This window comes from Haliotis rubra, unplaced genomic scaffold (genome assembly GCF_003918875.1).
Source record: "Haliotis rubra isolate DU_JTF1 unplaced genomic scaffold, ASM391887v1 Scf309, whole genome shotgun sequence".
Lineage (NCBI taxonomy): Eukaryota > Metazoa > Mollusca > Gastropoda > Lepetellida > Haliotidae > Haliotis > Haliotis rubra.
The window spans coordinates 485,505-500,507 of record NW_025766979.1 but is presented as its reverse complement, the minus strand read 5'-3'; the positions used below and the strand labels follow the sequence as shown (position 1 = coordinate 500,507).

Here is a 15,003-nt window from a genome sequence, read left to right as displayed (position 1 = left end):
AGCATTTATGTTGTTGAAAATGTCTTATTTTGTTCATTACATAACCTGTCCCTGAACGGGACGATTCCAAGCGATATCCAGGAAAAAGGCCCATTCACGCCTTGTGTTCTTACGCGCCAAACAGTTCGGTTTTAAAACGCTTATCAGTCATGCTAGAATGAAGATAAAGCTACTCTGTTTTCAATTTTGCGGTCCTTTATCATTGATTTAAGACCACTAAATGTTTAATTTAAAACTGTCGCGTTCGGTTTTTAAATTACATTTAGCAGTCTTAAATCAACGATAAAGGACTGCAAAATTGAAAACAGAGTAGCTTTATCTTCTAATTGTTCATGTACATATTTCATTAGTTTCTTTATTATCGAGCTTACTTTCCCTTTAATTCTAATTTTCAGCACAACACCAATTTACATTTTGACATTTCAAGCGGGGGTTACGGGTAGAACTCTTACCAAAGTGCATGTTACTTGACAAAGATTTTTTTTCTGATAGACAGTTCACCATTTGGTAAGAGTTCCTCCCGTTCCCCCATCCCAAATAATACTTATAATTTAATATGTACTAAAATTATGAGCAAAACCTAACAGAACAATTACTAGAGAACTCACAAAAATAACTAAAAGCCCAAACATTAATTGCAATATATAGGGTCGAACCACGTTGCGTTACCTCTGTTAATCTGCGGAAGAAAGGGGAGTACTGCACTTAACCGGGCGCACTTTTTCAGATTAATTACCGCTGCTGGGGTTCCCTAACCCTAACCCTAAGGATAAACAGGGAATGTACTCTATCCACTTCTCCACAAAAACCGCTCTGTGGAATTCAATGAACTTCTACATGGGCTTTCTTGGGACTCTAATGGTGTGCATCTCATATTTTGTTTTTGTATTTTATTGGTTTTTTGTAAGTTTAGAGACATTTGAACTTAGGTACATTTTGCTGAATTTCTCTATGATGATAGTGTAATAGGGGATGAAGTCTATCCACTTCTCCACAAAAACTGCTCAACAGAATTGAATGAACTTCTACATGTCTTTCGTAGGGACTCTAAAGGTGTGCATTTCATAATTTTTTATGCAATTTCTTAATTTTGTCACTTTTACAGATGTTTGAACTTAGTTGAATTTTGTTCTATTCAGCCTGTTCATTCCATCCAACAGGTGGTGTACGTTATCCACTTCTCCTCAAAAACTACTTTATGGAATTCATTTCGATTACACATGTGCTTTATAGGGACTCTAAAGGCGTGCATCTCATATTTTGATTTTGTATTTTATTTATTTTTCCAATTTTAATGCCGTTTGAACTTACATAAATTTTGTTGAATTTCTCTCTGAATATAGTGTTATAGGGGATGAAGTCTATCCACTTCTCCACAAAAGCTGCTCAACAGAATTGATTGAGCTTCTACATGCGTTTCATTGGAACTCTAAAGGTGTTCATCTCATACCTTGTTCATCCAATTTCTTAATTTTGTCACTTCTACAGATGTTTGAACTTAGTTGAATTTGGTTCTATTCATCCTGTTCGTCCCATACAACAGTGGGTGTACTTTATCCACTTCTCCTGAAAAACCACTGCACAAAACTCATTTAGCTTACATATGTCCTTTATAGAGACTCTAAAGGTGTGCATCTCATATTTTGTTTTTGTATTTTGTATTTTTTTGTATGTTTAGAGACATTTGAACTTAGATAAATTTTGTTGAATTTCTCTCTGATGATAGTGAAATAGGGGATTAGGTCTATCCACTTCTCCACAAAAACTGCTCAACAGAATTGATTAAGCTTATACGTGTGTTTCATTGGGACTCGAAAGGTGTGCATCTCATAGTTGCATAGATGTTTATTAAACTTGTTCGTGAATTTTGTTCAATTATTGATCTTTATATGATAATAGGTTAGGTTGTGTTATCTAACCCCTCAACACATTGTTTTTAGTGTTTTCAAGTACTTCAGTGGGACCCTGAATGTGTGAACTCTTCCTACAGCAGCAGGGGCATCCGTGTCCCTGGACACAATTTTTTCTTGTTACAATAAGTTTGATTTTTGTTGATAACCACTAAATTTTTATTAAAACAAACGGCTATATACCAAGTGATCAGTTGTTTTCCCAACAATAATACCGATTAAACTGTTACTAAGCATGCAAACTAAATCATTGAAAAATGTCACGTGATGAGCAGGAAGTAAGGTGAGCGGAAGGAAGAAGTGCTGCTTTGGGCGGAGGAGGGTCTCTGATTAATATCACACGTCTGTAAAGAGCAAGATTCAAGATGCCAGTAAGTATACAAACTTCATGCTTGAAGTAACTCTTTCCTTACGAACGGAAGCTTATCAAGCCAGTTATTTCGATCACCGTGTCATTTCACTGCCAGTGGAAATTTTGCATTCGGGTCCTACCAGGAAGACATTTATTCTCATTCTGTCAGATTATCAAGTTCATGTCATCGGAGTTAATCTTCAAGTCCTAATTCGTGTATATGTCCATAAAGCAGAAACCTCTAACATAACTTTGAGTACGTTATCTTATACACTCACGTTTTCAGATATAGAAAATATTTTGTGATAAAAGATGCTTTTCATCAAATTCATGGTTAGGAACTTGACTGACTGACTGACTGAGTTTAGTTTTACGTCGCTTTTAGCAATATTCCAGCAATATCACGGCGGGGGACACCAGAAATAGGCTTCACACATTGTGCCCATGTGGGGAATCGAACCCGGTCTTCGGTGACGAGCCAACGTTTTAACCACTAGGCTACCCCACCGCCCGGTTAGGAACTTGAAAAGTGAGTGAGTGAGTTTAGTTTTACGCCGCACTCAGCAATATTTCAGCTATATGGCGGCGGTCTGTAAATAATCGAGTCTGGACCAGACAATCCAATGATCAACAGCATATGAGCATCGATCTGCGCAATTGGGAACCGATGACATGTGTCAACCAAGTCAGCGAGCCTGACCACCCGATCCCGTTAGTCGCCTTTTAGGACAAGCATAGTCGCCTTTTAGGACAAGAATGGGAAGACCTATTCTACCCCGGATCTTCACGGGTCAGGAACTTGAAAAGGAATGGTGTCAATAATGACTGTTTAGCTGTAAACACTTTTGTCTTATTGTCACGGGATATTAATAATTTGGCTAGAAGAATTTCACAACAGTGGATTTTACATAATTGTGGCTATCAGATGAAAATCTTTCCTAGATGATGTTTGAATTGTGTCAAGAAGTTGTTCTAGTAGCTTATGCTCTTATGATATTTATATACCATGATTGATGTGATAATTTCACATATCTGTAGATATTTATCACCACACAAGTACTGCATGCTCGTTCACAAAATCAACCCTTCATTCTCTGTAACATTTATAACATCACACATTCATTAAGCAACTATAATAAACAAACGCGGTCAAAAACAAGCAATATATTTGTGCCAGTCAGTCCTCATCAGCTCCAGATTCCCTGAACACAGTGGGGTAGCCTAATGGTTAAAGCGTCTGCTCGTCTTGCTGAAGACCCAGGTTCGATTCCCCACATGGGTACAATATGTGAAGCCCATTTCTGGTGTCCCTGCTGTGATATTGCTGGAATATTGCTAAAAACAGCGTAAAACCATACTCACTCACTCCTTAACACACTAAAGGGAGAGAACTCAAAACACCTTGCATTGCCCTGAATTGTAGCCTTTCTGTCAAATTATTCAGGCATTGTTATTGACCTCACCTGGGTCGCTGATCTCTGAAATGGTGTATTGTTTTCTTACTTTTGAGCAAATGAGGGTCTTATAGTTTTCTTTATAGTGTGGGACAGTGGGGTAGCCTAGTGGTTAAAGAGTTTGCTGGTCACGGCGAAGACCCGTGTTCGATTACGAAGCCCATTTCTGGTGTCCCCAGAATATATTCTGAATATATTCCATTTTGCATATCTCACTTTGATAAGACCTTTTTTTATTTTTTTTTTAAATCATGAATATTTGATTCATTTATTTTTGAATAACCAACTTAATTCATAAAGGGAAATCACATATGGTTGAGCAGGGGTTGGGAAAGGCAGGGTGCATGGGCCACTTTGTACATTAGAATATAAAATGGCCCATTAAAATTTTGAATTTTACTATTGATAAAAGGGCAGTGGCCCATTCTAAATTCAGAAAATGGCTAATAATCCTGAAAATGGCCCATTGTCAAAGTTCTCTATCCCAATCCCTGGTTGAGTTTACCAAATGTGCAAGTGTATTGTAACAGCCCTGCCAAAAACTGGTGATGTTCTCTGGTATTGACAACCCAGGTTTGTGTAATTAGAATCAAGTAATGTTGCTTCTGAAGCATGGTTTATAAGTTTAGAGTACAAAATAGTTTTCATACCAGATGTAATGAATGTGAGTGCTGCAGAATTAAATTGCATTTTGATCAGTCATATACATTGGGCTTAGCTCATATTGTCATGATAATCATCATGATAATTTTCTAGCAAATTGATTTGATATTGTGACACAGTGCTTCAGATTTGTTGCTTATACCAATGGTTACATACATTTCAATTGGCCTGATTATTGTTTAAAAGTGGAAAATAAAATCTGACATCAGAGGACATATGTAAAATATGCAGAATGATAAAAAATATTCAGGATTAAGTGTCAGCTTGAACATAAAAGGCTTGTAACAGAGGAAAAGTTTGACATGCTTGTTTCTGTTACTAGGCATATCACTCGCAGTTCACCAACCCTCCCAAGCTAATTGGGAACATGGCTCTTCTCCCATTGAGGACAACATACAAGGGACCAGCACCTCGCGACAGTGAGTACAAACAAGTGCCTGACAAGACTAGCTTCATAATAATCACAATGTTAATAAGAATATACACACTATTATGATCTTGTTACTGAGTATGTCGGATCAGAATAGTTTCAACTAGCAACTGATGCTGAATTCTCAAATGGATAAGAATATACAAAAGCCACCGTAGTTTCCTAGCAACTATACTCTCAAAGGGGCCAGGAATTGTATTGATACCCTTTGCGTTACATTGCTTATAATATTGTATTATTTAATCTTTCTTGGTACAGAAGTTTCGAGAACACAGATACATATTACATCAAAGTAATCAAGCTGTTCTGTTTCAGCATCTGATATGGACATCATAGATGAAGCCATCTACTTCTTCAAAGCCAATATTTTCTTCAGAAATTATGAAATTAAGGTAAGATGGTGGTTTTATCAGTAGATCATAAGAGACATTCAGATGTTCTTGTTTTATCAGGAGATCGTAAGAGACATTCAGATGTTCTTGTTTTATCAGGAGATCGTAAGAGACATTCAGATGTTCTTGTTTTATCAGGAGATCGTAAGAGACATTCAGATGTTCTTGTTTTATCAGGAGATCGTAAGAGACATTCAGATGTTCTTGTTTTATCAGGAGATCGTAAGAGACATTCAGATGTTCTTGTTTTATCAGGAGATCATAAGAGACATTCAGATGTTCTTGTTTTATCAGGAGATCGTAAGAGACATTCAGATGTTCTTGTTTTATCTTCACCTACTGATGCATTGATATATGATATGTGGAATTATGGTTAGAAATGTTTTCATCTTCAGTCATCTCAAAATCACCCTTCAGAGGGATGAGACTCTGGGACACTCATATAATATACAAATAATAATAATAATGGCTGTTTCTATAGACGCCAGTCCTCATGGCGCACTACGATTATATGATCATGGTAATTGGTGTGAACTGTGAATCCTGTTGCGATCAATAAAGTTATCATGAGATTGTCGACCCCACCTACCTCTCATTGTGTTAGTACTGTTGCTAAACTTTACATCCTGTTGTTTGTCAGAGTGAGGCTGATCGGACTCTTATCTACATTACGCTCTACATCAGCGAGTGTCTCAAGAAACTTCAGAAGGTAACAGTTGTTAGGAAGACAGCATCATATGTCATGAGTAGTGAAAGGAAACTAACGTCTAGCTTAATCACAGCTATCAACTAGTTTCATTTAGTTAGAGGAACTGTTTGGAATTTGGTGATTTCCATAAAAAAAAAATACAAAAGAAAGCTACAAAGTGTAGAATATGTACACACCTGAAATAGAAATTGACACATAATTTACAAAGACGCATTTGCAATAAAGTTTTTAACTCACCAAATTTTGTATTGTAAACCATCTGTGACTTCTGCATTTTTTACTTTTAGTGGAGTGTATCTTTGTAATTTGAGTGGCTGTTTCTTCTTCTGTTTAAATTTGTACATACTTTGGTTGCTCTCTGTTCATTTTCTGTGGTAGGCCTTGGATTAATGCCCCACACAAAACTGGATTTGGTTATATCGTGCTTGTAAGTGTATACTTAATGTTGTTTTTTTTGTCAACACTGTAGGTAACATTGTACACATAGGAGTTTCCTCACCAGGTGTAATTCATGCTTCTCAAGTTGTTTCTTTTCTCTTCAGTGCACCTCCAGGAACCAAGGAGAGAAGGAAATGTACACCCTAGGAATATCCAACTTCCCCATTCCTGGGGAGCCCAAGTTTCCCCTCAACGCCATGTACACCAAGCCTGCCAACAGGGGAGAGGACGGTAGGTGGTGGGAGAGAGGGAAAGTGGGGATGAGGTTTGGGATAGGGAAGAATCACAGTTTGGATGGGGAGGATCATTTTTGGAATGGGGAGGATCAGATCTGGGATGGGAAAGGGAAGGATCAAATCTGGGATGGGGGAGGATCAGATCTGGGATGGGGGAGGTTCAGATCTGGGATGGGGGAGGTTCAGATCTGGGATGGGGAGGATCAGATCTGGGATCAGATCTGGGATGGAGGAGGGATTGGGAGGTTCAGATCTGGGATGGGGGAGGTTCAGATCTGGGATGGGGAGGTTCAGATCTGGGATGGGGAGGTAGGTTCAGATCTGGGGGATCAGGGAGGAGGTTCAGATCTGGGATGGAGGAGGATCAGATCTGGGATTGAGGAGGATCAGATCTGGGATGGGGAGGTTCAGATCTGGGATGGGATAGAGGTTCAGATCTGGGATCCAGATCTGGGATAGGGAATGGGGTTCAGATCTTGGATGGGGAGGGGAGGGGTGTTCAGATCTAGGATTGGGGAGGATTCAGATCTGGGATGGGGGAGGTTCAGATCTGGTATGGGGGAGGTCAGATCTGGGACAGAGTAATATGCCAGAAGGATATACACAGTATGCACAATGTTTTTTGTCACAACTTCATGAACCAAAAATGTTTAAGTGAATTCTAAAGTGAATTATATGACTAACCATGCTGGCGTCAGTATTCATGACTTCTGTTTGTCTTGCCAGACACAATGCGAGCCTACTTGCAACAGATTCGCCAGGAGACGGGATTCCGGCTGTGTGATAAGGTGTTTGATGCTGCCACAGACAAACCCAGCAAGGTGAGGGACTTTTGTAAAAGTATCGTAAAATTATTGTCCTTCTGAGAGGATACCAGGGGAAGATACAGGTAGCAAAATTACTGTAAGTCCCCATGGTCCTTAGTATGCTGATCAGCCTTCAGTTGCTGGGGATCTAATGCCTGTTTCTATATTGTAGTGTTGTCTATAGTGATATGTTCTTATGATAGCATACTATTTTTAACTTAAGAGCTGTGATTTTGTAGTACTGTCCTTTGATGACAGGTTTTTACGCTCTAAATTTATTGATTTTAATATAAATATATAAATTGTTCTGGTCACGATATGGCTGAAATATTGCTGATGTGACGTTAAATATTAACGCACTCACTGAGCCTTTTGAGTAACCTGATTTATGAGAGGCAAGTAATAAATGTCTAATTTTGTAGTTAACTCATTGTCATTTGTCAAAAGTAGACATTTCGGAGGTTGGACTTGATATTTACCTCATTGTCTTGTTTACACCGCCTCAATTACATCAATGGCTTTGTAGTGATTCTTGTTTATATATGGGACCCTTCATAATTTATGGCTGGGGGGGTGGGGTGGTGATGATGATTTTTATGGAGAAGCATGTACAATGTGAACGACCCCCTAAAAATTTATGTACAATATAAGTGAACCACCCACCCCACCCATGTCATATACAAAATCTGACTCCCCTAGCTCCCCAGAAAAAAATGGGTGATCCCCCTTAAAATCATCATCAAACATCCCCCACTGAGTTAGAATTAGTCTTCAGCAACCTATGCTTGTCGTAAGAGGCTGACTAGCCATATAGCGACTAGCCATGTAGCTACTAGCCATGTAGCTAGAATAGTGCGGAGTGTGTATCTGACGTTAAACAACAAACATCCTTAAACTAGGAGCCATGATTTGACAATTGACTCACTGATCTATGGGCTGTGGATTACTATGTTAGGAAAGTGCCAATGCAGGATTTATAGCTCTCTTTTAACCTACATACTAATCTCTTTCCTAATCAATTACATCCAAATGCTAATAATCTGAAAGTGAACATTTATGAGTTGATATTAAAATCCAAAACTGGTAGTTATATATCGCAGGAGCTGCCATCTTTTTCCATTCTGGGGCCTAGTGGTTAAAGTGTTTGCTAAAGGCCCAGGTTTTAATCCCCATATGGGTACAATGTATGAAGCCCATTTTTGTCGTCACTTAATATTTTATTGCTGGAATGTTTCTTAATGTCATAAAATCAACTCACTTACACCTTCATTCACTCTTTTGTTCACTATGTTGATGTTGTTGTTTTCAGTGGTGGCTGTGTTTTGCCAAGAGGAAGTTTATGGACAAGAGTCTCTCAGCTCCAGGATATTAACACAAGTTCCAGACTATACCACACCTTTACAATAACTGTATATCTGCTGTCATTCATTACTGGAGTCACTGCCGCTTCCAATGCATATGTTGCCATGGCAACATGCTTAACCTTTGTAGTCTATTACTTTAACCAAACTATAATTACGAAAATATGTCATTGCCGATTTATATGGGAAATTAATTTTTAGTAATGTGCACTTTTAGAGTATAATGTTTCTATATCTGAAAAACCAATGAAACAGGAATAAGAAAGAAAATATTTCTGTATTGGAATGATCCTTGAAAAGGTTAAAAGTAGGAAATGTTCGGATGTTATTTGAATGATGCATGAATGATTCATAAACGAGTTATTACAAGGAAAATAGTTTGGATTGTTTGAAAGATCCACAAATGGTCATAAGCCTTGACAGAAGCAAGAACACATGATGGACATGTCTTTCATTCGTAGCATGTTTGTATTGTATTATACATGAGGTGTTTATGTCACATTAAATTTATTTGTAACACAGTGTTGTTTTGTCATGTCAACATGGACTGCTGTCAGGTGGTTCCAGCAGGGAGCCTGGTCACAGCAAGGATTCTCTCCCTTGATTGCACATCTATTGATTCTGTCATATTGCTCTAGTTTGTCTGTGAGCGAATTTGGTTTGAGCAATATTCAACATGTTACCCATGTGGGGAATCGGACCCGGATCTTCGACATAATGAGCGAACACTTTAACCACTAGACTACTTCCAGGCACTTGCCCCCTCCCTCACTCAAATGATTGGAAACCTTAGCGATTTACCTGAGCTGGCACACATACAGGAACCGGTTTACCTGAGCTGGCACACATCCAGGAACCAGTTTACCTGAGCTGGCACACATCCAGGAACCAGTTTACCTGAGCTGGCACACATCCTGGAACCAGTTTACCTGAGCTGGCACACATCCAGGAACCAGTTTTTACCTGAGCTGGCTCTCATCCAGGAACTAGTTTACCTGAGCTGGAACACATCCAGGATCCGGTTTACCTGAGCTGGCACACATCCAGGAACCAGTTTACCTGAGCTGGCTCACATCCAGGAACCAGTTTACCTGAGCTGGCACACATCCAGGATCCGGTTTACCTGAGCTGGCACACATCCAGGAACCGGTTTACCTGAGCTGGCTCACATCCAGGAACCAGTTTACCTGAGCTGGCACACATCCAGGATCCGGTTTACCTGAGCTGGCACACATCCAGGAACCAGTTTACCTGAGCTGGCTCACATCCAGGAACCAGTTTACCTGAGCTGGAACACACCCAGGATCCGGTTTACCTGAGCTGGCACACATCCAGGAACCAGTTTACCTGAGCTGGCTCACATCCAGGAACCAGTTTACCTGAACTGGAACACATCCAGGATCCGGTTTACCTGAGCTGGCACACATCCAGGAACCGCCATCTAATCATTTAGGAAAGGGTCATTTTGAGGAAGTAGAACGAACATCAATGTACAGAGACCACTACCATCTCCTGCACAGTTACCTCATTTGCATATCACTCATCTGCACGGTTGTCCTGCCTATACACGAACAAATTAAGAATGGACAAAAAATAACACCCACTGTAAAACTCACTGGATGCAAAAAGAGTATAAATGATGGAATAGTTGAAGAAGAAATACTGCCTATGTGTGGTGAGTTTCATTACTCAATCACCAAGTTTCAAATCCAACAAAAAAGTTCCTTCCTTTATGTTTTAATATATTTTTTTATTGGAGCCAGAGACTACCCTGCAGTTCAACTGAAACTGCGGTATCACAAAAAGCGTTACTGCGAGGGATGACTGTACATATTTTTTTCTCTCACCTGCCCAGAATTTTTATTCTGACATGAACAAATAGAATGTTTACTTATCTTAATTGACCCTGTCGTTATGGAAAATTATGCCCTCTTGTGATAATAAAATACTCTTACCCTTAAACAACCTGAAAAAAACTAGGTCTCAACCTCATAAAAAGATTTTTATAGTGCTAGTTCCAGTCAAAAAGTACTGTTCTGTAGCGCTCTCTGAACAACTTGAGAATGAAAAGTTAGACAAACTGTATGTTTTCTTAAAAAGGTATGTCTTCTGTTTATATTTGAAAATCTCCAGGTTGTTAATTGTGCTTAGCTCCAGTGGAAGTTAATTCAAGAGAGTGGGTCCTGCCACCTGAAATGATCCCCAAACCTGGCACTGGACCTAAAGTGGGGGACAAGAAGACCAAGATTTTCAGATCAGAGACTTCAGTTAGGCTGAAATCTGGTGATCAGGTCAGATAGATACTTTGGAGCTAGGTTATTGAGACACTTGAAAACAAAAAGGTTGAGTTTTTATTGGATTCTGTCTGATATGGGAATTATGTGAGAGTAACAGGAGTTATGTGAGAGTATTTCTGTGATCTGGAGGCAGGTCTAGCAGAAAAATTCTGTACATGTTGGAGCTTTCCTATTGAGGCAGGCCATAGAATAGACAGTTGCAGTAGTCCATCTGAGATGAAATGTATGCATGGATCATGAACAGGTTGTTCTCTCATCAAGGCAGCGTAGGATTTGCGAGATGTTCTGCAAGTGGTAGATTGACTTGCTGCATACTGACTTAATATGAGCATCTGCTTGATCTTACTTCATGTACATTTATATAAAATTGTGTCTGCAGCAAAACTTCTTGATCTTCATCACATTAATCTAAAGACTGACCTGTGAAGATCCGGGTTAGAATTGATCTTCAGTAACCCATGCTTGTCATAAGAGGTGATTAACAGTATCAGGTGGTCAGGCTCACTGACTGGGTTGACACGTCATCGTATCCCAATTGTGTAGATCGATGTTCATGCTGTTGATCACTGGATTGTCCTGGTCCAGATCCGATTATATACAGGCCGCCGCCATATGGCTGGAATATTGCTGAGTGTGGCATAAAAGTAAACTCACTAATCTAAAGACTATTAATATGTGTTTTTAAAAAATTAAACTCATTAAAATAAGTTTCACATTTATTAAAAAACATGTTATACATATATTTCACCCACCCACTCTGTTGCTGGTTGAGGTTGGCGATGAGAACCACATAAGTAAAAATGGATGGCCTTAAGCAAAATGTATAACATTTGTGTTTGCTGTTGGAGTGCTAAATCAGATGATGGTAGGCATTTAGAAGTTGGAAGGTAACAAAACAACGTATGGTATCGATTTTCAACTTCTTTATTATTTACAACACAACGTTTCTGGACTACTTCTTGCCCCTTGATCAGGTACTGACAGAATATGATCACAAGCAACATACATGTACTAGTATATCGTACGTACAGGAGGACGGTGAGATGGAATTAAAGAATGAGATGTACAAAAATCAAGGGGATGAAGTGACATGTTAATACACAAGTAGTCTTGGTGGAATATCCTGTTGTGTGGTACTTGTGTGCCAAGTTGTCACACTTGGTTGTTAGTGTCATCATACCCTCATTGTGTCATGACAGTGTGGATGGCTGTTCATAATATCAATCACTGGATTGTCTAGACCTGATTATTTACAGGGGTGGCAAGGTAGCCTTGTGGGTCAAGCCGATAACCGAGGTTCGATTCCCCACATGAGTACAATGTGTGAAGCCCATTTCTGGTGTATCCTGCTGTGACATTGCTGGAATATTGCTCAATAAGACAAAAAATCCAACTCACTCACTCACTGATTGTCTAAAGACCACAATAGCACCTTAACTAACCACGAATCTTTACAGATAAGCTTTATGGTGATACAAGATATAAATGAAAAAGGTACACAAGGAACCAGAAACTCCTGCTGAAAGATGCTGAACTCAGCTGGTTTGATCATCAGTGTGTCAGATGGAGAACCTGACCAGTACTTACATGCATCATGTAGTGGTGTTACGATGATCGAAACTATTTGAAAATTGATCAAAAGAAGGATAAAAATAATTATTGTTTTGTAAAACCCATATTTTCGATTAATCAGAATTTTGTTGTTTTAGTATAACTAACCATTAAATTTGTCGAATATTCACGAACAAACATGTGCTCAACAACGTAAAGCTATGCGTATTGTAAAATTTTAACCACTTTTGTTTGATTACAATTCCAGTGCCTTTCTTGCATGACAGTACTAGTTATGAAAAGCATTAATTAGAAAATAACTGGGGAAAACCCTTAAAATTGGTGATTATGTCATGGTTCTTGAAATCGCCACTAGAAACTTGGGATATCAGATTTATTAATATTTTGAACAAAATGCAAAAGATATTTATCGCATTCACACAAGTTTTAAGTTTAAAGGAAATATTTGAGCATGGATGAATACATTTCTGTTCAGTGTTGGAGATATCTTTCATCGTCTGTCCACTTTACAATGAAGAACAATTAATCTTTTCAAATGTAAATAAGCATCATTTATTAATAGTGTATTATTTGATTAGATTTTGGAAACAATACTTCCTTAGATAAACAGTATTCCCAGAAATTATTGAAAAGTTGTTTCAGCAAATACTAGTACCTAATACAGTGGAAGCCCTCTAAACTGGCATTTGTGGGGACCGGCAAAAAATGCTGATACATGTATAAAGGGCATGCCAGTTTAGAGAACTGTTCCCTTTTCAACCTGAGAATGATCTTCCGTGTGCGTAAAATACGACTGAACAGCATGTTGATAGTCATCATATTCTTTATTCATCAATAAAGATAACATCAGAAAAATACAACACAAATGTATGTGTACAGTACAGCTTCCATTTACGTTATAATGCATCTCAAGAGCGATGTTCTCAGCGACAGTCTCCAAGATCTGAACATGTGTCTTTCAGCATATCAAGCACAGCTCAGAGGGACAGTTGAGGCCTGAAACAATTTGAGTGCCAATTTGGTACTAAAGCGCAAGATCTTTTTGAGTAGGCCGAGGAATTGCATCAAAATCTTTTATCAGCTGAATTTTCGATTCAAGAGTTAATTGCAATCTAGCCCACTTGACTGGTCTAGCCATCTTGACACAGTGTGTGACTGACAAATTGTGACATGACAATTAATTTATAATACAAGTGACACGTGTCACATACCAATTTACCTCACCCTAATCCACCTACTTAGGCCTAATTCTTATCCATACCCCTTTATCAGGCAACATCAATGAGTTTAATGCCGATGGTAATCCACTGTGTTGTTAATACATGTTCAGCCAATCAACAGGAGAGCCGAGATACTGGATGCCAGTTTAGAAAGCGTGTAAATGATCATAAATTAGAATAGAATAATACTTTAATGCCTGTTCAGGAATTTGTGTTACATCAGAACTACTGACACATTAGAGAGATACAAAACATATTTACATAAATTCATTGATTTAGGTATCTTCACATTTGTTTAAGAGAGATATGGTACTTGGAATAAAGATGTACGGGCTCTCTTAGTTTTCACAATTGGAACTTTGTAGCGGCGTGAAGGGAGGAGGTTGTATTCCGAATTTAAGTAGTGAGTACGGTCAGATATAATTTTGACAGCTTGATTCACGATTTGCCGCTCATGTATTGATGATAAACATTCAAATCTGACTCCAGCGATTTTACTTGCAGTGTTAACAATTTTGTCTATTTTAGATTTGAGATGAACTGAGACAGACCCGTACCAATAATGGAAGGAATATGTTAAAATACTCTGAATAAATGCTGCATAAAAAGATGACATCACAGATGGGTTAACATTAAAGAATCTGTTTCCGCATGAGATGAAGACGTTGTTGACACTTTTTGTATAAGGCTTCAGTGTTAGAGTTCCAGTTCAGCTTAGAGTCAATGAAGGTTCCCAGATACTTATACTCCGACACTGTCTCAACACATTCACCATTGATTATCACTGGAATTATTTCTGTGGGCTTACTCCGAAAGTCAATTATCAGTTCCTTTGTTTTTGTGACATATAAGAGTAAGTGGTTTTCTGCACACCAAGTCATAAAATGATTAATGTCCTCTTTGTACAGTTCTTCAGAATCAGTGTCGTTCAGTTTGCCGACAATTGCTGCATCATCTGCGAACTTTACAGTTGAACAGGTTGAATTCGAGCTTACACAATAATTAGTGTAGAGGGTGAAAAGAACAGGAGATATTACACAGCCTTGTGGTGCACCAGTGTTGGTGGTCCGTTTACTTGATACAGTCCCGTTAACTTTCACGTACTGCTGTCTGTCCGCAAGAATTTTTTGATACACTTGATGAGGTATGAGTTAACGCCCATG

The 15,003-nt window shown here is 38.7% G+C and overlaps 1 protein-coding gene across 1 annotated transcript; it reads left to right on the top strand.

Annotated features, from left to right (window-relative positions):
- The first annotated feature begins 2,149 nt into the window (after positions 1 to 2,149).
- Positions 2,150 to 9,272, top strand: LOC124283044 (actin-related protein 2/3 complex subunit 3-A-like). Its single transcript, XM_046719060.1, has 7 exons — positions 2,150 to 2,281; positions 4,702 to 4,798; positions 5,125 to 5,201; positions 5,842 to 5,910; positions 6,453 to 6,579; positions 7,311 to 7,405; positions 8,700 to 9,272. Exons 1-7 carry the CDS (start codon positions 2,276 to 2,278, stop codon positions 8,760 to 8,762), a joined length of 534 nt encoding a protein of 177 aa, XP_046575016.1. The 5' UTR covers positions 2,150 to 2,275; the 3' UTR covers positions 8,763 to 9,272.
- The last annotated feature ends 5,731 nt before the right edge of the window (positions 9,273 to 15,003 follow it).

Excerpts from the sequence above, each read along its gene's own strand:
- LOC124283044 (XM_046719060.1), top strand. Across the intron at positions 4,799-5,124 it reads GGGACCAGCACCTCGCGACA|CATCTGATATGGACATCATA; the intron begins GTGAGTACAAAC and ends GTTCTGTTTCAG. Across the intron at positions 6,580-7,310 it reads TGCCAACAGGGGAGAGGACG|ACACAATGCGAGCCTACTTG; the intron begins GTAGGTGGTGGG and ends TTGTCTTGCCAG.